The following is a 27,359-nucleotide window of genomic DNA, read 5'->3' on the forward strand; positions in this document are numbered from 1 at the left end:
TTCAGTTTGTTCTGTCAAAAAGAAAACTAACCATAAAAAGGTCAAGATATAGGAAGATTCAGACAAGTCTGTTTAGAGAATTTGTGCTACTACTGTATTATAATTGTCCTTCACATCTCTCCCTTTAAAAATTATCAGCAGATGAGAGGGTAAATGCCTTTCTATTTGACAAAACAACTTGATAAATGCCATCAGATACTTTCAAAAACACTTTATGAAACCTCTCACTAGTAGATTTCAGTGTGCCTAGTCTTCTGTCATATGTGAATCTATACAGAATCCACCATTTTTGTCTTCAGAAAAAAAAAAAAGTTATATTCCAACATTGCAACCCCTCCACAAGTCTCTTTGGACCATTCCTCCTTAGTCCAGCATCATCTATGAGAGCAAATGACGCTCACCTTTCAGAGAAAGACATATAGAGTTTACATATACACAGTGGCTATAATTTTTAAAAATTGTGATGATGTATATAAGGTTAAATTTTAAAATAATACTGAAGCTCTATGAGTATTTATGGGAGGCAGAAATTCTTTCATGACTTCGTGTTTGACAAATTTTATTAAATGCATAGCTTTCCTCCCCAGTTCCCCCACCCCCACCTCCCCTATGTGTTGGCCATTGTTATAATTGTCCTGGTTCCTTCACTGATGGGTATGTTTTCCTCTAGATGCATGCAGAACACAGCGGACGGCCCTTCTGACCATGTAGATGATTACCTCTGTGACCCAGAAGAGATGCCCCTGGGTTCCAGAGAGTGCAAGTTGCCGTGTCCTGAGGATTGCGTGATATCCGAATGGGGCCCGTGGACTCGCTGCACTTTGGTGAGATAATTAGCCATTTAATAATATAGAGTGTGCTTAATTTCATACCACTAAAGCTTTAAAGATATCATTAAGAAAATCATAGTTACTAGATTGGTTACCAAAGCAAGGTGTATTTTCTTGGCTACTTTGTGCTGTGACTCTGCCATGTAAAGTCAGCAGTATTTTGACTCACATGAGAACAGCTGGGCCTCTTGCAAGCTTTATACCCCACCCCCATCCTCCTAACCCAGCACAAAACGCCTTCAGATGGGTTTATAAACACACAGCAGGTTAAAAACTGCAGTAGTGATAATGACTCCCTCCAGGTAAAGGGACAAAGAATAAAAGTGCTTTAATGGCGTTAGGTTATTGTCATCCCTTGCTTTTTGCCCGGTTCATTTTATTTAAATTGTAGGAATAATGGTTCACACCTTGGGGGTTCTGCAGCAGAAGTTTTGACATTAAAACGTAAAAGATCCTGGTAAGAGAGGAAGTAGAAAGAAGAAAGCTGTGCATCAATGAATCTCTTTCCACACACTGACTCGGTGTTTCTTTGGGCCTGGGAAGCCAGGGGAGAGTTGCAAATCACACAAAGCTTCTAGATTTCAGCAGCCCTAGGGTCTCTTCCCTGGGACCCTGGGAAGAGAGTCATTTGAAACAGAACTGGCTGATGATGTAGAAAATTGGATTTACCCCTGGGCACCTTTGTCAAGTTGCACATTTCAAAATGGCATCAAAAGCACAGGGAAAATACATGTAATGTGAAATTAATTTTCTGAAATATTTTCTAGGACAGTTTCAAAAAAAAATTTTAATGCATATTTTCAAGGAAAAATTAAATTTCTCTCTCAGTGCTAACATTCTTAAAAGTGCTGATTAGCAGCCAACTGATACAGCAGGAACAAACACAGGACTGGCAGTGGACTTGGACACATTTGAATTGTAATAAAGAATCAAGTGTTTCACAGGGGTATGCAAATGGTTTTCTAATTCCATTAACATCAAGTTTGAAGTTACTGCTCCTGTTCTTAGAAGCCAAATGCTTTCAGAACAAGACTGTACCAGTAGGAGAATGCAGCCAGTCCTTTTAAGTGCTGTTTGCGTGCATATGTATGTGTGCCTTGGGAAAATAAAAGTCGCTAACAGCTAGTTATTTAAAGTCACTCTTAAAATGGGTTTTTTGGGACCAAGAGACTATATCAGGTAGGTAGGTAGATAGATCTTTAGATAGACAGATAGATAATTTTTGTATTACTCAGAAATTGAATTATCATTCAGGAGTTATTCATTCTCACAATAACTAATATAACCATATGTATGTGTTTGAGTACCTATGATGTGATGTATCTATTAATACTTGACACATAGACCCTTCAGCCTCTTATAGTTAGATGGAACATCAGAAGCTCACACAACACTTTGATCTTATAGAAGAAATTGAAGTGTAATGAGGTTGTTCAAGTTAGTCAGGGGTCCCTGCATGCTAACACCTGCTGCAGCGCTCTCCCTAACACATCAGCCCTTGTGTAGCTGAGTGTTTACCTTTCTGAGGATTGTGCTATTCTCTGTCAGCCTTGCAATCAAAGCAATTTCCGGCAAAGGTCAGCTGATCCCATCAGACAACCCGCTGAGGAAGGAAGAGTCTGCCCTGATGCTGTTGAGAAGGAACCCTGCAACCTGAACAGGAACTGCTTCCACTATGATTATAACGTTACAGGTATGTGGACAGTCACCTCATCACAGAGTTAGAGGCCAAAGACCATGTGTCAGCTCAGCAGCGTTTCATATGTTCATCTCTGACTGTGTGCCTTTTGGACATGCTGCTTACTCTCCCAGAAATAATTCTTTATAAAGTGACAGATATTTATCTATTATACATTTTAATAATGAAAATATTACACAAACATTAGCCCTACAGTAGATTTTAACAGTCTAACTGATCCTATTTAAGACATCCTCCCACTTTGGGAAGGTGTAAATAAGATACTTTTCCTATGGGTATCAGGTTTATTGAAAGATACTTTCCTTCTTCAGAAGATGTTGAATTGCTATAACATACTGGGACCACAGTTCTTTGTGTGAGAGCTGTTCAAAGCATGATTGGTCCAAAGTCAAAACAGCAGCAATTTTACCCGTGCCAAAAAGTATATAAATATAACTACTTCAGTATTGTCAAAGGTACAAATAAAAATGGATAGATGAGTATTTTTTCAGAAGAAAATAGGCTTATTATAAATCCTATGTGTTTTCCCTAAACCTCACCTCCTACCATCAAGGCACATACTCTGGGAAAGAAGAGTTTTTTGGTTTATATTGATGGGGAAACGCTGAAGCTTATTTTGGAATTTTTTCAAGTAATATCCAAAGTGATATAAACTATAGAAACTGTAAAATGATACACAGCAGTCAGGCCGGCTTTTGTTTCTTTTGATTTTTCTCTTCAGTTTTCTTTGATGACATAAGGAAACCATGGTTCTCTGAGATAAACTATGCTACTCTAAAAAAAAAAAAAAATGAAAATTATTTTGGGAAAGACATGAAATAGAATTAAATAAGAGCAAAATGATTTTGCAATAAATAAGTGCACATTTTAAAACATTCTAAGAATTGAAGTAAGTGGCATATGGTGTTTTATTTGAACATAACACAGTTAAAGTGCTATCCATTAAAATTATTATTAATTTGCTAAAACAAAAATAATGTTAAAATTGAAATTTCTGCTCTAATTAGGAAAAAAGTTTTTAAGTGACATTTGGTCTGCAGGCCAAAGCCATTTTCACAGTGTCAGCAAATGGCTGTCAAGACTGTCAAATGGACATCTGCCTTCCAGAATAATCCCTGTGGCTCTGTGCAGCCCCAGTAATTCCATCTGAGTCCTGAAATGTTCGAAGCCAGGACCCATATGCTCTGCATGTGGGATGATTGATTGTGCAGCTTAGGAAGCAGTTGTGAATTAAATATGGAATTCAGGCCATCCCAGTTCCATTTGAAAGCTGTGTCTTCTATGGCCTTGTGTTCTGATGGGCTCCCTTCCTTTCAGATTGGAGTACATGTCAGCTGAGTGAAAAGGCAGTTTGTGGAAATGGCATTAAAACAAGGATGTTGGACTGTGTTCGAAGCGATGGCAAGTCAGTTGACCTGAAATATTGTGAAGAGGTGAGGGGATGCTGTGTTATATCTTTGTGCGTGATTTCTTTCCCAATAATTTCAATTCATGCTGAGCCAGGTGACCTGAGCTCCATCAGCTCATTGCCAGCAGATGATTTTCTGCACTATTCAGAGGCTGTTAAGCACCTTCTTGAAAAGAGACACTGTCCAACACTACTGATTTCTAAACATAATTTCCTGTATTTTGTTCTGCTTGGAACCCAAAGGTATGCTTATTATCCTTTTCTGACAGAAATGCTTAGGGAACAATAAGTAATCAAGGTGAATATAGGCAATAAATCTTAATCAGACTACTCATCATCTTTGTAATTTCATTTGAATTTTGTGTTGCCTGGGACTCCTGCCAAGATCCATCATTCATTCTCTCTGTTGCTAAACATTGATCACACGTGGTTTTGTAGCAGATTTTGATATTAGGATCAAATCCCCAGCTGTGAGAGTCTTAAGTACTCAGGTGTGGATAAGAGGAAGCTTGAAATTCAAACAAAGGAATGGAGTCTGCCATTGGTATCTTTCGGGTACAAAGAATTGTAATTCTTAATCATCACTTTACAAAAGTAATATTATCATTTCTAGATATGACCTTATGAAATGTGAGGAAACAGTTGTTGTCCTTTCTTAGTTTTCATGAAACTACACTTCATGTTTTAATTATTTTTGTCTGATTTCCAAACCAAAAGGGTACTTGCATTCCTGACAGGTTTTGACTCCTTCTAGGTCTGAGACCCACTGGGTTAAACATGAACCAAAATGAACAGAAGCCTCAATAGATCTAAAACACACAGGAAGAGCTTAAAAACTCATTTGGGTTCAATAGACATGATGACCATGACTTCTGTCTGCATATCCTGGCACTTATTATAATCCCCTGGTAAATTGTTCCAACTCTGATGGAAGACTCAAGATAAAAATATGTTAATCTATTTTATATCTCTATCATGTAGACCTAACTTAATTTCCTTATATCCCTGTCCATGTGAACATGTGAACAGAGCTCCCAAATGTGCTGACGACAAGTTGTTTAGTTAATAAATTTCTCTCATTATCATCCTATAACATAACTTAGTCCATTCATACTTTCAATTTAATTAGAAATTTTATACCTGAATCAATATTGAAGCTAATAACATAGAAGTAATATGCCCATTATAAAAGTAACATTATTATTAATGAATATTATTATAGTCACACAATAGCTGGAGAGCTTTCTGTGATCTACTTCTAGTTGATTAATATGTCTCTTGTCTTGAAAATTCACATATCAGTGCCCTCCTGAGTCAGAATGAAATACACAATGATAGCTCTATAGCTTTTTGAAATCCAAACCCAATCATAAAAGACCAATTTTAGAATAGCTCATATGATGGCAGGACAAAGATACAAAGAGCATCTTTTATTTCTTAAATAAAATTTGAATAAAAACTTGAAAAATAACTAATTTTAAGTATCCAGGAGACTAGATAAATTTACTCTATGTAGAAATATTATTATGTTTGAGCACTGCAATGACAATTAGGCATTTAAATCATAACTGTCTAGTAAACACTGTGTCCAGGGAGAACAGTACTATTCTCTGCAGGAATTGACTTAAAACAATTCATCCCATTTTATCCATCCCCATGGAAGCAGTATGATTAAATAATAGCCCTGAGAAAAGCTGGCTATCTTTTTAACAATGGAGTGATTGCCTGCCTACTAATAATACATGTGTAAGCCCTGCATTCAGTGCAAGAGCAGTAGCTGACTCTTGCTGTTTCTCTAACTGCCGAGAAGGAAGGTGGCATTACTACCCAACTAAGAGAAAAATTGGGGTTAAAGCCATCCAGTATTTATACAGTATTTCTGTCTTTGATGTTTTTCAGACATTTACTCACCTGACAATACCTAGTAATTGATTTCTTCTTTCCTATTTATTGATCCCTGAGCATGTGGTTTTATAGATGGTGGTGATAGATAGAAATATGATAGGTGATAAAGGAAGGAAGGAAGGAAGGAAGGAAGGAAGGAAGGAAGGAAGAAAGAAGAAAGAAAGAAAGAAATAAAGAAAGAAATAGAAAGAGAGAAAGAAAGAAAGAAGAAAAAAAGAGATAATAAATGTAAGGAAAATAGTACAGTGCTAAAAGGTCTCAGTATTGGATATCCAGAGTATCTGTTAACAGACATCCTTTATAATATATAAGTTAGTAGTAACTCAATTCTGTGTTTCAAACCCTCTCTCTATGAAACTATTATCTACCCTAAATATATCACATTATTTTTCATATCACCTTAAGACTCTAATATCCAACCTCCCATGGCTTTAAGTGACTATGAGACTTTCCATAGTGACATAGTAAAAATGTTCATACTAAATACACTCATCTTTGTCAGGTAGTAGTGGTGGAGAACATATAGGAGTACATGCAGAGAGATGTAGTACACAGATTATTTCTCTGATCTTCTCTTAGTGGGAAACTTAGAGCCAAGAGCTATACTTGAACCACAGCATTTAAGAAATTATTTTTCTTTTGCCATCTTCTAATATACAAAGTAAATACCATAAACTTATCTTTCATGTAAAAATAAAAAAGGTCTTGAAAATCCCAGGGATTACCAATTTAAGAAATTATATTCTCCTAACATGCTCTTAAATTTTTCTATTTCAATGCTGCTGTTGTACCTTAGACTTTTTAAATGTTTGCATATATAGTAGATGAGTTTGAAATTTCATCTTGTATTTTAAAAGAAGAATACATAAGTATTGAAACTCAATGTCAGTACAATGGCACAACATTATTATCTGATGAGAGACTAACACTAAAATAACTCAATTATATCAAAGTTAGCCTCGCAGATCAGTTTTAGAAGAAAAATTTTTGTGAGACCTGGCTGGTGTAGCTCAGTGGATTGAGCGTCAGCCTGTGAGCAAAGTGTCGCTGGTTCGATTCCCAGTCAGGCACATGACTAGGCTGCACGTCAGGTCCCCAGTTAGGGGCTCGAGTGAGAGGCAACCACACAGTGATGTTTCTCTCCCTCTCTTTCTCCTTTCCCCTCTCTCTAAAAATAAATAAATAAACAAACAAATACATAAATTCTAAAATATATATATATCAAATATTAATAATCAAAAAATTCAAGTGACTCGGGTTTTCTTTTAAAAAGATAACATACTTAAAGACTGATATATTATTACAACATATTATGTCATTAGTTTTGAGTGGCAATTTGTCTTTAAAACCTTTTCCCATTTGCCTTTCAGTTTAATATGCATATATAAAAATGAGTAAAATCCCAAAGGTATAATTACAGATCTTTATATTAATGACATTCTTGGTTTTTAGCTAATGGAAAGTGATCATGCTTAATTGTTCCTCACTTAGAGAAACTCAACCTATTTGGAGATTAAATCTACTTTTATTTATTGCATATTTAAGAAATTCAACCCTACATAAGTATATTGAGTAAACAGGCTCCTCCATTCTCCCGTGCCCTTGGCTCCCACTCTCCTGGGTTGATCCACCTTATGTTTTTAACAGTTTGCATGTTTTTCTTCCAGATATCTTTTTATTCGTCTTGCTTATTCTTTCCCTCTCCTTTACTTTCCTCTCATCCCCACTCCTATCTTTTCCTTTCTCCCTCCTTCTTCCATCAATCATACATATTGCCATGCCTTTATGTCAATACAAACAGATGCTCCTCTGTCTTTTCAGCTGGGCCTTGAGAAGACCTGGCAGATGAACACAACCTGCATGGTGGAATGCCCCGTTAACTGCCAGCTTTCTGAGTGGTCCGCTTGGTCAGAATGTTCGCAAACATGTGGCCTCACAGGTTAGTTTGTACATTAATTAGCATTAGGCTGATGGTCAAAGAATGTGAAATAAAATGTCCATCTTGCTTTCAGTCACATCAAATAATCTTCAGTGAGGTTGATTCAGGGTATCTTTCTTTCCAAAACATTTGAGACATATTTGTCCTCAGGAGAATTGTGTGTGATACCTTCTCCCAATGATATATGCTTGCGCAACTGTAACATCTCACTAAAGCTGCATCCCTTTGTATCTCTTAAAGGAAAAATGATCCGAAGACGAACAGTTACCCAGCCCTTTCAGGGTGATGGGAGACCGTGCCCTGTCCTGATGGAACAGTCCAAGCCTTGCCCAGTAAAGCCCTGTTATCGGTGGCAATATGGCCAGTGGTCTCCATGTCAAGTGCAGGTATCAAATCTCAAGAAGTTGAATGGAAATGTGCGTTCTTTGTGTGCACTTAGTTTCAAAATTATTTTGCAGAGCTTACACATGGCATGTTTCCTCTTCAAGATTTTAAGTGCCTAGCTATTTCACAACTAGTTTAATTAGTTTTGACAACAAGCATTCTCTGTCCTGTATTTTAAAAATCATTTGGAGACTGATTCATTTTAATGAAAATTTATTTGCCTGTCTTGAGCTAGAAAACAAATAAATTGTTAATTGTGTGCTCCTGGAGGACTTCCCTAGAGTTTCCAATGCTTCTTTAACTGCTCATAAATCAAAATCAATGATGCAGAGATGACTGTAAGTGATGAGCTCACTAATGAGTTATTTTTCTTTTCCTAATTAGTTATTTCTTTCTTCAATCCAGGATGCCCAGTGTGGAGAAGGGACCAGAACAAGAAACATTTCTTGTGTAGTGAGTGATGGGTCAGCTGATGATTTCAGCCAGGTGGTGGATGAAGAATTCTGTACTGATGTAGAGCCCATTATAGATGGTAATAAAAAAGTGGTCTTAGAAGAAACCTGCACCCAGCCTTGCCCAGGTAACAACAGCAAAACATGATTTATATTTTGATCATTTTTCTTACCAGGACCAGGGTAGAGAAGGGGTTGCATGTATAGTTTAAGATAAGGGGTGTCTGCAGTCCTCTCATTCAGTAATACCTGCGCCAAGAGCCAGACACTATGGTGTGGATGAATGGGGGTCACCGCATCTTCTGCCAGGTGGGCTGAGTCCAGGTCTCCCATGTGGCCGTTGTTGGCACACACAGGTTTTAATACCTGCAGAGGATGACAATTAAGGCCTGAGGCTCATGTTTAACAGGGAAAGTATAAAAGGAAATTTGAGAAAATAAGGATACAACATACATCTTTTTAGGATGTCTAGAAGAAAATAATAGAAAATAAGAGAGAGGCAGCATTTAGACACATAATAATGAAAGAAAAATTGAAATCCTTATAATGAAAGCTTACTCTGGGTCTTAAATATAATCAACAATGAATTCATAACTAGATACATTGTAGTTAAGGCAGAAAGCACTGAAAAACAGAATTATTAAAGCATTCAGGGAAAAAAGAAAAACAGATTACCTGCTGCTTTTGGAAGACAAAATTAGAATTACAACAGAGTTCTTCTCAGTTACAATGAAATCCAAATGGCAATGGAATATACAGTCATGTGTCACTTAACTATAGGGATACTTCTGAGAAATGCATCATTAGGAGATTTTGTCATGTGAACATCGGAGCGTGCACTTACAGAAACCTAGATGGCATAGCCTTCTACACAGCTAGGCTATACGGTATAGCTTACTGCTTCTAGGCTGTAAGCCTGTACAACACATTGCAGAGGAAATTGTAACACAATAGTATCTGTGTATCTAAACATCAAAAAGGTACAGTAAAAGTACAGTATAAAAAGTTAAAAACTGTATACTTATATAGTGCACTTACCGTAAAAGGAGCTTGCAGGACTGGAAATTGCTCTGGGTGAGTTAGTGAGTGAGTGTCAAGGCCTAGGGCATTACTGTCCACTACTGTAGCCTTTATAAACACTGTCCCACAAGCCCTCTCCTTGCTTCCTCAAATATAGATCAAATATAGATTGTTGTAACTGTCAGTGCTGCTTCATAAACAGGGATATGGGCTGAACTGATTGAAAATATCGAGGAGAAACTGGCTGGGCAAGGTGTAGATCCCCATAATAGTGGCTGTCAGCAGGGAGCGAATGGTGGCCTGAGGGTCAGTAGGAATAAGAAATACGGATGGAGACATAAAGGATCACAGGAGACTGTCACAGCAATGTGGTTTTGGCTATTGTGTGCTGGAGCAGTGGTCAGATGAAGGAACTTTGGGGTATTCATAAAAATAGAGGGTGCTTAACATGGAGAGGGGGTAGATGTAGGAAATTTGGTTTTGGTTCCATTGACTCTATCTAGCACAAACGGCTCTCTCTGGCATTGAATTGGTGGAAGAAGTAAAACTTATCTATACTTTACATTATTTCCAAAGTACAGGGGCAGACTGGCTCCACACTACCACAGAAAGCTTTTTACTTAAGCATTAATGGCACATAATACTTGTTTAAAGGTAGCTCCTATAGACTGTGTCCTTGTATAAAAACAGCAAGAATGAAGACCATCAGGCTAGATCTGGGAGGGATGTAGAGCCCTTTGAGTATAAAGCACTAGGGGTACAGGCTCCTCTGTGCTGAAACAGGTCAGTAGCTGATTGTTCGGGATATAATCTGTGTTCTCAAAATGGAGGTGCTATGAGTGAGAGGGAATATATTGCAAAGCCCCACATATATTGCTCCAACCAAAGAAAAAAAAATAATTCTAAATCATATATCCTTCCATTTCTTACAGGAAATTCAGCTCCATTGGAATTTTATGAGACCACCATTGTAAATCAGGTCCATTCCAATTATATTTGAAATGTTATGGAAAATAATCATCAACCTAAAATTCTGTCCCCAGCTAAATTATCATTCAAGAGTTAAAAAATTATACTACAAAAGAAAACATTGAAAAAAAATTCTGATGCAATGTTGCACAGGAGGGGTGCATACGGTACAATGTGGAAAGCAAATGTCTATCAAATAGTAAAAAACTAATTGGAAGACAGTGATAAGCTAATATTTAGGAATTTGGACTTGATGCATAGAACTTTATGGTAGATAGAAGGTCAAAATAAACTCAATGTCAACTATTAGCCTATGGCCTTGAGAAGAACATGAAGGCAACAGCTCATTAGTGGCCTAGGAGAGAACAAAATTGAAAGCGAATTACCTATAACTTATCCTCAATGGAAAATTTTTATTCTCCCAATTTGCTTATAATAATGACAAGAAGAACATCTGTTTAAGAAATGTGTTACAGTAGTCCCTCTCTATATCGCAGTTCACTTATCGCAGCCTCACTGTATCACGGGGTTTTAAAAAATATTATATTTAGTTATCACAGATTTTTCGCTATATCATGGGATTTTGCGGTACTGTATACGTATGTTGTTAAAGTTACGTAGACTTAAGAGTACAGAATATGTTTAAGAACATAAGTAGTGTTTATAAAAAAGTGTGGAAAAGGTTAATTAGGGAGTGGGAAAACTTAATAAGGGACTGGGAACGGTTTATAGTATGTGGGTAGGGTTTATAAAGCCTTAAAATACATATAAATACTAAAATAAATGTAAAGTTCCTACTTCGTGGGTTTTTACCTTTCGCGGGGGGTGGACAGGGGGTCTAGAACATAATACCCACGATAAGTGAGGGAATACTGTACTTTGAATAAGATATCAAAAAGTAAAAACAATGATCTGGCAAACAAATACTGACTGGGCATAAAATAGACTTTCTATATAAAAAGGATATAACTTATGAAAAATTTAAGGATGAATAACATATATATTTTTTTTAATTTTTAATGGAATTAAGTTCTTTGAGGCTGGAAAACTTGACAACATGAGTTGCCCACCCTTTCACTCATCAGTTTACTTATTCTTTAATAAGTGAATTATTTGAGGTGATGATAATGGCAGTTTCTATAGTTCATTTTTAAGATGAACTGAATAAATAGAACAGAGCAGTAAATAAAATAATCCCTAGTACCTTGAACTATATGCTAAGAGTTTGAGGGCATTTCTCACTGTGTATATTCATCTGGAATAGTTTTTGCACACACTGATGTTTTCATCTACTAAACGTTAAGAAAACTTTTTTTTTAATTTGACTTTCTGAGCTAGGCAAAATATTGCTTTTTAGACATTCCCACAATGGCCAATAAGTAACCTTTTCCTGATCCAGCAATTATCCTGTTCCATTTCCTGCTCCTCCAACTGGCCTGATTTCAGGTCAGATCTCACACACAATCTAATTTAATAAAATCATGTGACATCACAGCAGACAGAGGTTGAGGCTGTGGCAGCAGGTAAGAACTCGACAGGGTCAAGGACTGAATCCTGGGGCTTTGATGTGTGGAACGGCCACATTGTCAATTAAAGTTGATCGAAGGTAAAAGTTGGAAGACCTACCTAGTCCAACACCAGATCTCCAGTGCCAATAATAGTTATCATTGTGACACTCCCAGCACTGAGCAGAACTGGAAGCCTTCCCAGGTGTTGGCATATGCTTTATTGTGGAGTCTCCCCACTTATATTCATTATACTCCCTGCAGCACAATCACGTACTTGATTCTTTTTTAAGTGTTATCGTAGGCTAGGCACTAGCTCAAGGTTGGAGATGCAGTGGGAAACAACCTTCCCTGCCCTCACAGAGTTTCCTGTGTTATGGAAGAAAGAGATGCTAATCCAATGATGACAAAAACAAACATAAGATTAAAATCTGTGGTAAATGATGTGAAGGAAGACTTCAGTATCCCATAATAACAGGGCAAACACACCATTCTAATTAAAGTAGTTATAAATCTGGGAAGAGCTCTTCTCCTATAAATTACCATATATTCATTTCAGTTGTCTCGTGGTAGTTTCTTTCAAAGATGGGCTTTGAAAGAGAGCAGTAGGTGAACTAACAAGCTTTAGAGTAAAATACTGAAGTAGGAAATGCATTTCCTCCACTTAATTGTCATATGTTTGGCAGGCATAGTGTAGTGTATTATTACAGTGGTTTACATAGTCAGAATATAAAAGTATGTTTATTACAAGGCAATGCCTCACTCTCACTTGCTGTTATTAAATCTCTGAAGCCTGCCCTGGCTAGTGCGGCTCAGTGGATTGAGCACTGGCCTCCGAACCAAGTGTTGCCAGTTCAATTCCTGGTCAGGGCACATGCCTGGGTTGCGGGCCAGGTCCCCAGTTGGGGGCACGCAAGAGGCAGCCACACATTGATGTTTCTCTCCCTTTCTTTCTCTTCCCTTCCCCTTTCTCTCTAAAAATAAGTAAATAAAATATATTTAAATCTCCGAAGCCTGACATGGATTATTTGGGGGTGATTATGATATAATTCACAGATTAGCATTCAACTATTCATTGAGTTTTGTTACAAAATACACTATGTCAAGTGATATAAGCACAGCAGTAAAGCTGACTAGCAGAAAGATATGTTTTATTTCCATATAGTTTGCAATCCCTGAGGTGAAGTTACATATATTCATGTTGACATAAATTTCTTAATTTTAATAATTTCTCCTGAATAATTAAAAATTGAGTTGCTCAAAAGTAGCATTTCCTAGGGGTTAAAAATATTTCTAAAATGTTATCACACTACTTAAGAATTCTTACTAGTTTATTTTCCCTTAACACTTTCAAAATTTATGAGAATTTTCTACATTTCAGGATGACATTAGAGTATTATTGAAGTACTAAAATAAAAGTCTACAAAAATTACTCCACTTTACTATTGTATGTATGTGTTAGTCAATAATCCATGTCTTTCTAGGATTTCTTAATTATGGCACAAAAAGCCTTTTCATTAATCAGGTATCCAGGCAATATTTTGCTAATATTAGACAACTTCATCATAACATAAGGCTATATGAATTATTCATGTGATAAGGCTGGAGTAATTAAAGTGATAAGGAGCCCTTGTGGATTTGTCTATCATAATTTACTGTATCCTCTGATCAGCATCACCAGGCAGTCAGTCTGGAAGAATGGAAGTGTATATGGGAAAGGTGTATTGCATTATATCTTCCCTGTTGTCAAAAACGGTTGAAGATGTTGATATTGAACACATGATACACAATGGCCCAGCAATTCCACTTCTAGGTATATACCCAATAGAAATGCACATATTTAACTTCACCAAAAGATTCGTACTAAAATGTTCACAACAGCAGTGTTCATAATAGGAAAAATGTACAACTTTGCACACAGACTTTAATAGTAGAATGGATATCTAAATTGATGTAATTCATACAATGAAAGTAAAGTACAGCAAGAACAATCAACAAATTAGAGCTACATATGTACATGATGGATCACACAAACATAAATGAGTGAAAGAAGCCAGACATGAAAAGTACATATGCTATAATTCCATATATAACATGAGGGAGGTTTCTGAGATTCTGAGAATGCTCTGTTGCTTGATTTGGGTGAAGGTTACACCCAAGGTATATAATCAGGTTATGAAAACTCAGCTATCTGTGTGTTTATGATATGTGCATATTGCATGCATATTATTCTTCAATCAATAATGGACAAAAAGGGAAAGTGGACTGAAGATGTAGATCAAGGAAATACTGTGCATTATTGCCACTACTGCTGCTGCTCCTTGGGCTGCCTCTCATTCTCGCCTCTGGGAAGAAATAAGAATAAAGCATAAACACTAGATTTCTCAGACTTGGACTTCAACCTCTTTTGAAATTATGAATATTTAGAAGAAAAGTTCTATGTATATTTAGATTTTCTTTGAATAATACCAAATGTTTAATAAACCTCTTTATAATAATAATGACAAGTGTAGTATGTTATCATCAAGCATTTGTTGTCTTTTAGGAGGCGGGGGACCACACAGACAAGCTCCTTCAAGCGACAGTTCACAACACAGAGTCCATGCCAATAACATCCACTCAAAAGATAACAATATTAATACAGGCTTATAAAGCTTCATACAAACTTGCAAATATCAAATACTTATCTAAGTATTACAAATATGATGTATGACTGGCATACCTACAGACATTTCCAGTGGAGTTAAAAATAAAATGACTTATCTGGCTGGCTATTCTTTATGGGTAAGAGTATAAGCTACACACCCGTGTTTTGCAGGTGACTGTTATTTGAAGGACTGGTCTTCATGGAGCCTGTGTCAGCTGACCTGTGTGAACGGTGAGGACCTAGGCTTTGGTGGAATACAGGTTCGTTCCCGAGCAGTGATTATACAAGAACTAGAGAATCAACACCTGTGCCCAGAGCAGATGTTAGAGACAAAATCATGTCATGGTAAGTACTAAGATTCATGAAATCTTGTTTTAGTTTTGTGTTTATAAACAAAAGCACAAGATATAGAATTTTCTGTTAAATAAGCAAATTTTCCAATATCTCACTTAAGGGTGAGAATTGAACTGAGGGTGTGATTCTGCATTTTTAAGATTTAGAGGAAGAAAAGTCTGGCCACCCTTAATAAATTAGATATGCAATATTGTGAAAGTGTCTCCCAGTTTCCTGAGCTAAAGAAAGTTGAGCCAATTGGGAGCTTCTTCTTTGTACACCTGTAACAATCCTGATCGTGTGTGAATCTAAAAATATACTCAGTGTACTTAAATCAAAAGAAAGAGTAAATAAAAATTACAAATCTACAGAAAAATGAATTATTATTAAATTTTCAGAAATTGATAGGTCAAAATACTGGTAAGAATTATTCTAAATTTGACATAAACCTATTTGCATATACATATTTATATGTCTGTATGTATATATGTACACTCATATAGAGCCATGCACCAAATATAAGCAATGCATGACATTTTTAAGAATCACAGAGCATTAAAATGTCATAGTTTGGGAACACAGAAGAAGTCGAAATGAAAACAAAAGAATTTCTATCTAGTGGATAATGTAAGGCTCAGCAAACAACCCTCTTCTTCCTACTGGTGTTAAAAAGAAGAAGTATAACACAGAAGGGCAAATAGGTGCCAAAATATCACATTTATTAAGGAAAAGGTGGAAGAGAAAGCTTAAAAGTTAGAGTAGAATGCTTAGAATAAAAGCCAAATGGTCTAGATGACTTAACCCAAGAAACAGAATTATCTACTTTGTCAGCTAAATCTTCCCAAACTTGCCAGATAAAACATTTCATGTCTTGGGACAGGGTAGGTGAAGAAGTAGTGAAAGGTCAGGCGTTACAGTAAATGAAATAATTTCCAAGGAGAAAAAGAGAATTGTTTACTCCACAATGAGAATGAAATAAAATTAGACATCAATAACATTACAATTGAGAAAGAAATCCCCCTAAGCACATAAAGAAATAAAAACTGAAAACCACACTTTTAGAGCATTACATACCAAATGTTGTGTAGCATTTAGAAGAGCCTTAAATGCTTAGCTAGGAGGGAGAAGAGTTTAAAATGAGCTACATTTTGAACTCAATTTTTTAAAAAGGAAAAAGAAACAGTGTAACCAATACAGATAAATATTATACAAATTCAATAAGATAGAAAACAAACAAGACAATCAATAAAATCACGTCTCATTGAGAATTTTTGGTGAAACATCAAATCACCCAGGTGACTCAGCCCCACTACAGCCCAGATTTGGTGCCCTGTGACATCTGGCTTTTCCCAAAACTAAACTTAATTTTGAAAGGGAAGAGATTTGAGACCATCGATGAAATTCAGGAAAATATGATGGGGCAGCTGATGGCGACTGGGAGAACTGTGTGAGGTCCTAAGGTGCCTACTTTGAAGGGGACTGAGGGGTCATTGTCCTGTGTACAATGTTTCTTATGTCTTGTATCTTCTTCAATAAATGTCTCTGTTTTTCATATTACATGGCTGTATACCTTCTGGTCAGACCCTGTACATAAGCAATTCACATAGAGGAAATCTAAATGCCCCCAAACACTTTTCGTTACTGTTCAATAGCTTTAGTAATCAAAAGACTGCAATTTAAAATGATAAGATAGCTTCTCTCACCCAAAAGACTGACAAAAAAAATGTTTAATCTGTTAATTATAAAGGTTAGTGAGGGTTTAGAGCAATGATAACCCCTATTCACTGCTGATTGATGAGTATGTAAATCGTCACCTTTTAGAGGGAAAAAAATGGCCTATCTTTTGTAAGGTTTCAGCTATCCTTACAGTGATATCCTGAAATTTTCCTTCTAGGTATTTACCTTAAGGAAGAACCAGAAGGCTTGCACAAGGTTGACCATTGAGGCATTGTTATAACAGCAAAAACTGAAAGCAACCTAAAAGTCTACCCTTAGAGGAAACAGCCAAATAAATTATAGTAATTAGTACCAGGGAATTCTATAGAGAAGTTAAAATAAACTGACTATATCTATATTAAAATCACATAGAAATATTTCATCTGTAACATTGACTATTAAGTTTTAGAATGATTCAGATTTTGATGCTTTTTTAATTTTAAGACAAAAAATAGCTTATATCATTGATGGACATATATATTTATAGTATATTTATATTAAAAGAATAGCATTTTAGTAAAAGAAAATTTATATTAAAAGAATATTCAGAATAGTAGGTATTGCTGGACAGACATGGAAAGAGATCAAATCAGAAAGGAATATAATAGGACATCAATTTTATGCTAATTTTTTACTCAACAAGCAAATGGATAAAAATAAAAATAAAAAGACCTAAAGCAAATATGGCTAAATGGTAATATTTGTTAAATTGCATGATGGGCAATTGAATATATTTATTTAATTATTTTTCATCCTTGTCTATATGTTTGATATTTAATAATATTTTAAGTAAAACATAAAGTTAAATTAAAAATCCACATTTATATCAGGTAGTATAATAGCAGATAAGGAAAATCAGTTGAGATTTAGGTATATACCTGGAATTTTGTAGTATATGGAAACTTCAGGACAATAAATTGACATTTGAATTATTGGAGATGGACTTACCACTTTTTAATTGCTTATAAATATTTAATGAATACTCTATCACTGTGATTATCCTTGTGGACAGCAGAATGCTTCTGTTAATGTTTATTGTGTCCCGGCAGATGGACAGTGTTATGAGTACAAATGGATGGCCAGTGCTTGGAAAGGCTCTTCCCGAACAGTGTGGTGTCAAAGGTCGGATGGTGTAAATGTAACAGGTAAACCTCCAGTTTCTCTTTGTTCTTCGCAAGCCTTCCTGTAATACACCATGTGTAATAGGTTAAAGAAAATAATTGGGAAAACAAAAATATTCTTTCAGTATTCAACACATGGTTGGATTCAAGACACCTGAGCTGTACACCTGTCTGGTGACCAATGATTGTGTGCTAAAAATAATCTTTTGACTATATCTGTTTCTGTGCCTTAAAAGGCAACACACACACACAGAACAAAAATATTATCAAGGGAATATGATTACTTTCTCTTGAATTCAGAAATCTATGATTTATAGTTTTTTATTAATTAACAGGAAAGACCTGTTGCTAAATCTCCAGCCCGAGCATCTGAGTAGCTCATCTACTCTGTCTTCGCACACGAATTATACATCCAAAGAAGAAATCCAAATGATGAACATTTGAGTGTCCTTTATACCCAAATTTTCTCCAAAGAGCTACTCTAATCTGCAATTATTAAGTTTTCTTATCTAAGCCCAGTAAAGATAAGGGATCCCAAGGATATCTTTGAAGAGGGAAAAAACCTGGATCCTGATATTTAGTGAGGTGAACCACCCTGCAAATTTCCAAGGAAGGTTTGAATTAGAACCTCAACCTCAAGCACATGGAGCTATTGTCTCTTCTTAATTAATTTTTTTAAATAACTTACTGTCTGTGCTATTACAGTTGTCCCAATTTTCCCCCTTTGTCCTCTTCCGCCTTGCCCGCCCTCCGCTTCCATAGTCAATCCCCACACCATTGTCCACATCCATGGGTCCTTCATATATGTTCTTTGACTAATCCCTTCACCTTCTTTCAATCAGGCCCCTTCTCTTAGAGCTGTCAGTCTGTTCCCTGATTCTAGGTCACTGGTTCTGTTTGCTCATTAGTTTATTTTGTTCATTAGATTCCTCTTACAAGTGAGATCATATTACCAGAATCTCCATAGCTTAACAGTAGCATGAGTATTGACAGTGAACTGTTCAGGGTGACCTGCTGACTTGCTGCCATTGCTTTGACCCTCTGACAGGGAGAAAACCTAATGTGCATTTGGGTGCCTCTGAGTATATCCATTTATAAATTTAGCTGTAATATATACAGTAAGATAACAGGAGCAGGGATCAATATGCTTTTTGGAAAGCATCAATTTTTATATTGAATTTTAAATTACCTGGATTTATTGAAACCTAATTACTTATTTCCTCCCTATGAAAGCTGGAGCAGGATGTCAAATTGTATTCTTGTGAAGATAAGATATTATACGTGAAAATCTGTATCAAGAAGCTCTTGATAATAGCAACTCCCAGTGGACACGTGCATAACGAAGAAAAGACACCTCCCAGGAACCCCTTTGCACTTTCAGTTATTTTCTGGGAGAAAAATCTGTTCCAACTACATCACTTTAAGAGGCAGGGAGACCACAGAGCTGTGAAAGGGAAAGCAGAGGCTTACTGAACCAGAAGGCATTGTAGAGGTGGGCCATTCAACTCAGGAGTTGAAAATAAGTACAGTATTCCCTCACTTATCGCGGGTATTACATTCTAGGACGCCCCCCCCCCCCAATGAAGTGGGAACCTTACATTTATTCTACACTCTTAAACCTATGTAACTTTAACAACACATGTATACAGTACCACAAAATCCTGCGATATAGTGAAAAATCCCCGATAAATAATTAAATATAATATTTTTTAAAATCCCGCAATACAGTGAGGCCGTGATAAGTGAACCGTGATATAGAGAGGGACAACTTGTATCTACATTCTTCTTTAAACTATTCAGAAAGAATTTTACAGCTTCCCCAGAGGGCCCTATTAGTTTTCAATGTTTTTTTTTTTCCCAAATATGAATGTAAATAATATTTGTCTGCCTTCTTCTACATGTTAAAATATCTTCTCCCCCTGAAATTGGGGCTATTCCCCAATGCAAAGGTAAGTCAGGTTTTAAAAGACTTACCTATAGAAATCATATTTTAATTTCTTTTTAATGCAGTATAGTATGAAGTTCATTTATTTCTTAATACTGTTTGATACCAAAAAGCCAATGTGTAAATGATTTGTGCTAAACTTTCTATACATTCCTTTCCCATATTTTGAGAGTATGAGATTCTTTATGAGAAATAGACAAGTATGTAAACGCACATTACCTACCTTGATGGATTGCTTTAGCATTATGATTAGTTATGTTTACAAGAAACTCAAGCTGTTGTTTTCCTTTTTCTTCATGTGTTTAATGATAATAACTTCAATATGGCCATTTAACTGCAAGTGCCTTGCAAGGACTAACTGCTTTCCATAATATCTTTCCTGTGAATATTTTATTTATAATATTGAGAGATTAAGGCAAAGAATTAAGTCTAGTCACCTCTGAGAAATTCCACAGGATCATCAATGCCCATACAGGAAAAATTTTGCTTTGCTAAAATTCTGTTAAACTGAACAAGAATGGTTTGAAACTATGAGTTCCGTCCATATCACCAATATTGTTTCTTTATGACATCTCTTCCCTGTCTTGATATAACAACTTAGGCACACTTGATACTCCACTGGAAAAGAAAAGGATCAATAGAGAGCTCCAATGTCAAGTTAAAACAGTGCAAGCACACCACTTAGTAGCTACATTTGTTTTCTTTCCTACTCCCCCCAAAATCCTGAATTATCAGGAATAGAGGTTTTTCTGAAAAAGAATATACATTATAAAGAATACATTGATGTGGTAGTCCGTAAATTAAAGCAACATCCCGAGGGATATGAAAATTATTCATTTAAATAGTTTAGAGAGAATTTTAATTTTAAAAGAAAATTAGATCTGCTTTTTAGTGCTAGACTTAGTCTCAAGAACCGTGACAGAAATAGCTTGTGTTGCACGCAGTGTTTTCAAAGTAGCAACTCTAAAATGATCGTCCAACAAGCACTTGTGGAGCACCTGCTAAGTCCCAGGCATTGTGCTATCTCCTCTGAATTAAAAGGGCCTCGAGCTCCTAGGTAAAAATATTTCAGGGTCAACTGCCCTCAGAAAAGTCTATGGGATTCCCAAAGTGGTTTAGGATTCCAAGACAAGCTTGTAACAACAGTGTATTTTTATCATTGCAAGAGATACTACTTGTCCAAACATGGTTTTCTGTTCTGCAGGGGGCTGCTTGGTGGTACGCCAGCCTGATGCTGACAGGTCTTGTCACCCACCATGTGGTCAACCCCACTCGTACTGTAGCGAGGTAGGTCTGAATGCCTTAGGGTAGACAAGCCAGCTTCTTTGTCTGTCACCTCACTGCCTATTGTGCAATCATTTTCCTTTAACAAAAACATGTCTTGAGTCATAAAAATTATATTTTTGGACCATCCCTTTATCAATATAGACAATTCTGCATGCACTTGCTTCTACTGTTAGATTAAGTTTGTGTGCAGTACAAAAAGTGTGTTCTTTTTTCTATTTAGTGAAGACAGAAATTGCATGTAGCAAATCCACAAAACTGCACATTTCGAGTCTTCTCTTCAAGTCAGTTATGTTCTCAAAAGTCACCTTGTGTGCACAGTAGAAATCTTCTTATTCCCCTGCAGATGAGGACATGCAGTTGTGAAGAAGGGTACACTGAAGTCCTGTCTTCTAACGGTACACTTGAGCAGTGCACACTGATCCCCGTGGTGGTGATGCCCACCGTGGGGGACAAAAGAGGAGACGTGAAAACCAGTCGGGCAGTACACCCGACCCAGCCCTCCAGTAACCCGGCAGGACGGGGAAGGACCTGGTTTCTACAGCCATTTGGGCCAGGTGAAGTGACTAGAGGGCGCTGATGTAGAATTCTTTAGTCATACATTTAATCAATTACAGATGATTAAAAATTGAGCAAGCATTTTCACATGAGCTATTTATTATTTCACCAAAACTCATTTGTTCTGATTCTGCCATAGAATATCATATTTTTAAACTATTTTTATGAAGAAAGCACTCATGCTCAAAGTTCAGAGGAATGAAATTACTTTTTTCTGAGAAAAAAAATGTTAGGATTCATATAAGTTATTCAATCTCAGTCCTAAATTTACAAGTATAATTATTTTCACAATGAACAAAGAAATCTAACAATGAAAACATTAATTAGGGGGGAAAAGTGGGTTATCATTCAGTACTGGAACAAATAAAGCTATAAAGACATTGAAGAATTTTTCATTTGACCACACAGTGGTAATCATTTGAACCTAAAATAAGGACATTAGTAATGCAGTATTGTGCTGGGGGTGAGGCACTTGGCAGCCAGACCAGTTTCTATCAGCCCTTAGAGCTGGCTAACTCAAAATCTAAGAATCTTTATTAGCACCAGATACACAGAGGGAGGGATGGAGACTTCCTGTCTAGATGAGACCATCTCAGAGACAGACCAGACCCTTGTCATATTGGACAACTCTTAACGTGTGTAGTAATGGACTTGAAGCAGATACAGGCAAAAGCTTGGAAGCCTGATGAAATGCTATTCCGATTCTGTATATTTTCTCTCTCTGGTGGGTTTAACCATACACATATGCCTAGAAATAAGCTGAGGCTTAAAAATGTGAGTTGATGGCTGTATGAGAGCTAAGATCATGCCACTTTTTCTCACACCAAGAGGGATTGCTAGTTCATGACCAAAGGAAATCTGCAGGCAAAGTTCAGGCATAGACTACTGTATAACTGTGTCAGAAACATGAGAAATTTGCATAGCTAACGCACATCTATTTTTAATGCCTTAAGTCAAAACACTTCCCCTTACTGGAGAATCATTATTGGGTTTTTTTTTTTAAGTATTGTCAGTATTTGGAGTGATTCAGATTTAACCACATGACTTGAAAAAAACATTTTATTTTGCAAACTTGACTGGTCTGTGTAAACATGGGAAACTCTTCCCTCAGTGTTCAAGACAGTGGATCAGCCAATGGCCAGCAGCAATCTTGACCTTGTTTAAGAATCCAAGTAGGTGTCCTCACATCAAAGTTAGTATTTTTTTAAAAAGAGAATATTATTATTGTCATATTTCAGCACTAACATAAATTTAATTGCACGTATACAACAGAAAATATATATTGATGTGAGGATCCAATCAAGTTAGCAAAGTCATTAATAGTGTCTTATGTTTGGAGTTTATTCAGAACATACAACTGAGAAGTTCAATTAGAATGAGATGAGAAAACCAAGTTAGAAGAGTCCCTATCCTGTCTGGTTGTATATACAGGTTTCCCATTGTTATCTGAAAGTACAGTGTTCCTATGAAACCTTTCTTAAGCCGAAGTGCCATAAAACAAAGAAGCAGATACCCTTCATTTATATGGAAAAAAAATTAAGCAACCCCATTACCTAATAATTCATACCAAGTATACTTAATTATTATTATATCCAGTTTAACACTAAGTGTAACACCCTGATGAGCTCTCTTAGCCTTTTCTGATACCTCGGGACACATCTTGCTAACAGATGCACAAGTAAATCAAGAAAAAGCCCAGCTGCTCAAGCAGGTCACACACACGGTGAGGAGCTTGATGCTGAGGTGCTGCGTGTGGTTCCCAGGGGAGGAGCCTGGCGGGGCCACTTTCGCGCCTGTAGTGGACGTTGTCTTTGTAACAGCTTGCTGCAAAACAAACGCTGAATGCTACTGTTGCTTTTTGCCTTTTTTTCGTAAAAGAGAAACTTATCTTCAGATTTCTTTTGGTTATCGAAAGCAGGTGCTAATAAAGGCCGTCTGTAAAAGTGAAATGGCATAATGGGAACTTTCAAAAAGCAGGTAATACCTAGAATAGAAAAGGTAGAAAGAAGTTATTTAGAGATCCTTTTATATGTTAATCAAACTTGGTTATTTTCGCAACAGAGATTGTGATATCAGCTTTAAAGGACAATGAGAGTATAAACTAGATAAAAGATTATCAGTTCCCAAAAATGTTTAATATATTCATGTTCAGTTCATCTGGAAAAAAAAAAGTTAAAGTAACGAAGTTCATGTTTAAATAACCTTCTGCATCAACTCTAAGTTGTGGGACTTTTTTGAAATTGTATCATTTTCCTTTTCTCATAATTGCCAATCTCAAAACAATAAAAATCAAAAGAAAATATTCATGTAGCATTATACAGATATTGGATTTGAAGGAGAATTCAGATAAGCAGCAGAAGAAATTTAGACATGTTAACCTGAAGTCTGAACTCAAATCGAAAATATAATTTATTATTTTCATTGATAATGTCTCTTTAATGAAGGAGAACCTAACTCATAATAGCAGCGTTGGGTTAATCATTAATTACACTTAAGGAATAATTAATTTTGAGTTTTGAAAGGACTTAGTCATATGTGACTGGTCCATTGGTCATAGTTAAAGATTCATTTATATGCTAGACTAATATAAATTAATGATTAATATCCATTCTTCTTAGATGGGAGACTAAAGACCTGGGTTTACGGTGTAGCAGCTGGGGCATTCGTGTTACTCATCTTTATTGTCTCCATGATTTATCTAGCTTGGTGAGTGTTTATAAATATTTCAAAATCTAAGAGGATAAGTAATCTTTCTGTTTTTAGAGGAAACAGTTTTAATTGACTGTAACACAGGAATGGCAAAATAATGTCTCACATAAACATTCCACATTTATTTAACACGTCTGAAGTTCTAAATAAATATGTCTTTAGTCTTAGATAGTCTAACAGCTACCAAACCTGAGTCATTTAGTTTCTGAAGATGAGCCAGAGCTGCTCTAGGCCATCTTCTCAAGTATTTTCTCCTTGGTTATGCCAGAGAATATGATTACAGTGAACTGTAGATTTTTATATTTAATTAGTACCGGAGGAAGATGTTATGGTAATACCTAATCTTATTTAACTCTCTTTTTAAACATGCATTATTTATAAAGTATATATTATTTATAAAGGTTTCTGGCCAAATATAAATGATTATACTATAATGTTATTTCTGTTTTTAGTAGCAGGGGAATTCTATTTGAATAATTAATCTTTTATATGATAATATAATATTTGAAGAGTTCTGTTTCAAGTTTCTTCAGAGCATAAAAGTGAGAAATTCAAAGATACCAGAAAATCAAATTTTAAGTTTGAATTTAGACAGTGTAGGCAATTAAGTAATTTAGGTTTATCAATATTTTTCAAACTTTTTTCATTTAAAACTGTAATATTTACAATGGAAGACTGATTTTTTTTCTCCCAATTTTAATGATTTTTTTAACAGCAAAAAGCCAAAGAAACCCCAAAGAAGGCAAAACAACCGACTGAAACCTTTAACCTTAGCCTATGATGGAGATGCAGACATGTAAAATATACCTTTTCCTGAAAGCAACCAGTTTCGGCTTCCTGGTATTGCAATAGATATCCAGAGGCCACAAAGCTATCTAAATTGTGTGGATTAAAATGCATTTCACCTTTTTAAAAGAGCATCATTAAGAAAAGGGTGAAAATCACTGTGCCATTGGAGATATCAAGATAATACCACTTACGTAGAAACCGTCAGCCCTGAGAAGTCTAGAAGATTAAGTTGAATACATGCTGCCTTCTGAGTTTTGTGTGATCTTTCATGAAACCTACCAACCAGCAATTTACTTTCATCCCTAATATATGCTGGTGGAATTGGCCATTTGGGATAGCCAGTGCAAGCCTCTGTCCGCAGTGTGTTAACCCATAGCAACGTTTTAGCATGAAGACTTTATACCAAGATCTCTACAATATTATAGGCAAGCATAACATCATGTATACTCAACTGAATGCTACGTATTATTATGTCAGATTATATACTTGTTAATAAGCCATTTTAATGGTGAATAAAAGATAAACTCTAAGCTGAGCAGAACACCCATTGAGTAAATTCAGCATCTTGGTGGTTGATGGTAGCTTTTACTGACCTGCATTTCAGAGGCAATGACTTTTTTGTAAGACTTAATTCTTGTCTTTCTCCAAAGTACGAATGCTGGACATGTACTAGTGTCTTAGAAGAGTTCTCAAGTTCAGTATTTTATAGTGGTTATTGTCTGGAAAACTAATTTGCTTGTGTTACTACAATAACTTTCTACTTTCCCCAATTTCAAACTGGTTGCCTGCATCTTTTTTGCTAAATGGAAGGCACAATTTTGCACTATATTAGTGCAGCATGAAGGCGTTTAACCAGTATTGCCATAGAAACCGCCTCTTTTCATATGGGACGACGACATCTCTGCCAAGAGTGTCATAGAGACATTTACAACATCCTGTATCCTGAAGAGAGTCAAGTTCGTTTTGGATGGCGACAGGATGGAATTAGCTATTACATCTGCTGTATACACTTTCCTCATCACTGCAGCCATTGGGAAATCAACAGCATGGCAGTAATTTCAGTGTTTAAGTCCCAAACTCATTGACCCTCCGAAAGATGGATCCCTCTAGTTGGTTTTTAATTGTACTTGGCTGTTTATGACTAGATTTTTATATTTGTTATCTTTGTTAAAAAAAGAAAAGAAAAAAAGGGGGCTGGTTGTCTTTTTAATTTTGAGCAGATGGAGAAAATAATGTATTGATGATTTTTTGTACCTGAAAGAAATCAAGATTGTGTGTTGATTTTTTCCCCCTCATTTGTTATTTAAGTTTCAGATCAAATGTTTTCAAAATCCATAGTTTTGCCGTTCTCACTGGTAAAAGTTGAAGTGGACTTTTCAATTCATGATTTTGAAAGTTAAAATGTTTAAAAGAGAAGAGCAGTTGGGCTTCATTAAATATCTAGACCAAGCATGACAAACTTTTTCTGTGAAGAACCCAGTGCTAAGTATTTTCAGCCACGTCTGTGTTGCAGCTTCTCAGTCCTGCCATTGAGAGAGCACAGCCGTAGAGAACACACAGGACATTCGAGAGTAAGCACGGATATTTTCCAGTAACCATCAGCAGGCCGCATTTGTAGGTCATGCTTTACTGACCACTAGCTGGTCTAGACGATTCTTCAATGCTGACTCTCCATTGTGTCTTCTTTAGTTTTCATTCATGTACCTCAGACTGAAATCAGTGTTTAATTTCACAGGTGAAAAACAGTCACTAAACGTATCACTGTGTTGGAAGTAGCTATATTTTTACAGCTCTAGGTCTGGGAAGGGCACAGTGTTATAATATCTAACTTGGCAGACTTCTTTCATATGAAAAGAAAATTCAAAAGGTGCCATTAAAAAGCAATACTACCTTTCAGACAACTTCTACTTGCAACATCCTTTGGGAGAGGAGGGGACATTAGGTGTAAGGTCTTTGAAAAATAGTGTAACAGCTATTTTTACCTTAAACATAGCTGTGTTGCTGTAAAAGTGGTTTGGATTAGAAGGTATTTTACCTTCAACAAGAGTTTTAACTCCCCCTGCTGTTCCTTAAAGTAATTGCAAAAATTATAGAATGCATCACATTAGGATGTCACAGTCCCCAAAATGAACAGATTTCTACATAT

The 27,359-nt window shown here is 36.1% G+C and overlaps 1 protein-coding gene across 1 annotated transcript in view; it reads left to right on the forward strand.

Moving 5' to 3' along the window:
- THSD7A (thrombospondin type 1 domain containing 7A) overlaps positions 1 to 26,337 on the forward strand; it is a 268,582-nt gene extending 242,245 nt beyond the window's left edge. The window contains exons 18-29 of the mRNA XM_090286859.1: positions 671 to 824; positions 2,379 to 2,523; positions 3,847 to 3,962; positions 7,664 to 7,781; positions 8,022 to 8,167; positions 8,571 to 8,745; positions 14,930 to 15,103; positions 17,857 to 17,952; positions 21,078 to 21,160; positions 21,504 to 21,714; positions 24,334 to 24,421; positions 25,140 to 26,337. Of these exons, the coding sequence (XP_090142985.1) occupies positions 671 to 824; positions 2,379 to 2,523; positions 3,847 to 3,962; positions 7,664 to 7,781; positions 8,022 to 8,167; positions 8,571 to 8,745; positions 14,930 to 15,103; positions 17,857 to 17,952; positions 21,078 to 21,160; positions 21,504 to 21,714; positions 24,334 to 24,421; positions 25,140 to 25,224 (1,591 nt within the window). The 3' untranslated portion in view covers positions 25,225 to 26,337. The remainder of the gene's footprint in view (positions 1 to 670; positions 825 to 2,378; positions 2,524 to 3,846; positions 3,963 to 7,663; positions 7,782 to 8,021; positions 8,168 to 8,570; positions 8,746 to 14,929; positions 15,104 to 17,856; positions 17,953 to 21,077; positions 21,161 to 21,503; positions 21,715 to 24,333; positions 24,422 to 25,139) is intronic.
- The last annotated feature ends 1,022 nt before the right edge of the window (positions 26,338 to 27,359 follow it).

This window comes from Furipterus horrens, unplaced genomic scaffold, assembly GCF_987537825.1.
Source record: "Furipterus horrens unplaced genomic scaffold, mFurHor1.1.pri manual_scaffold_9, whole genome shotgun sequence".
NCBI classification, from domain to species: Eukaryota; Metazoa; Chordata; class Mammalia; order Chiroptera; family Furipteridae; genus Furipterus; species Furipterus horrens.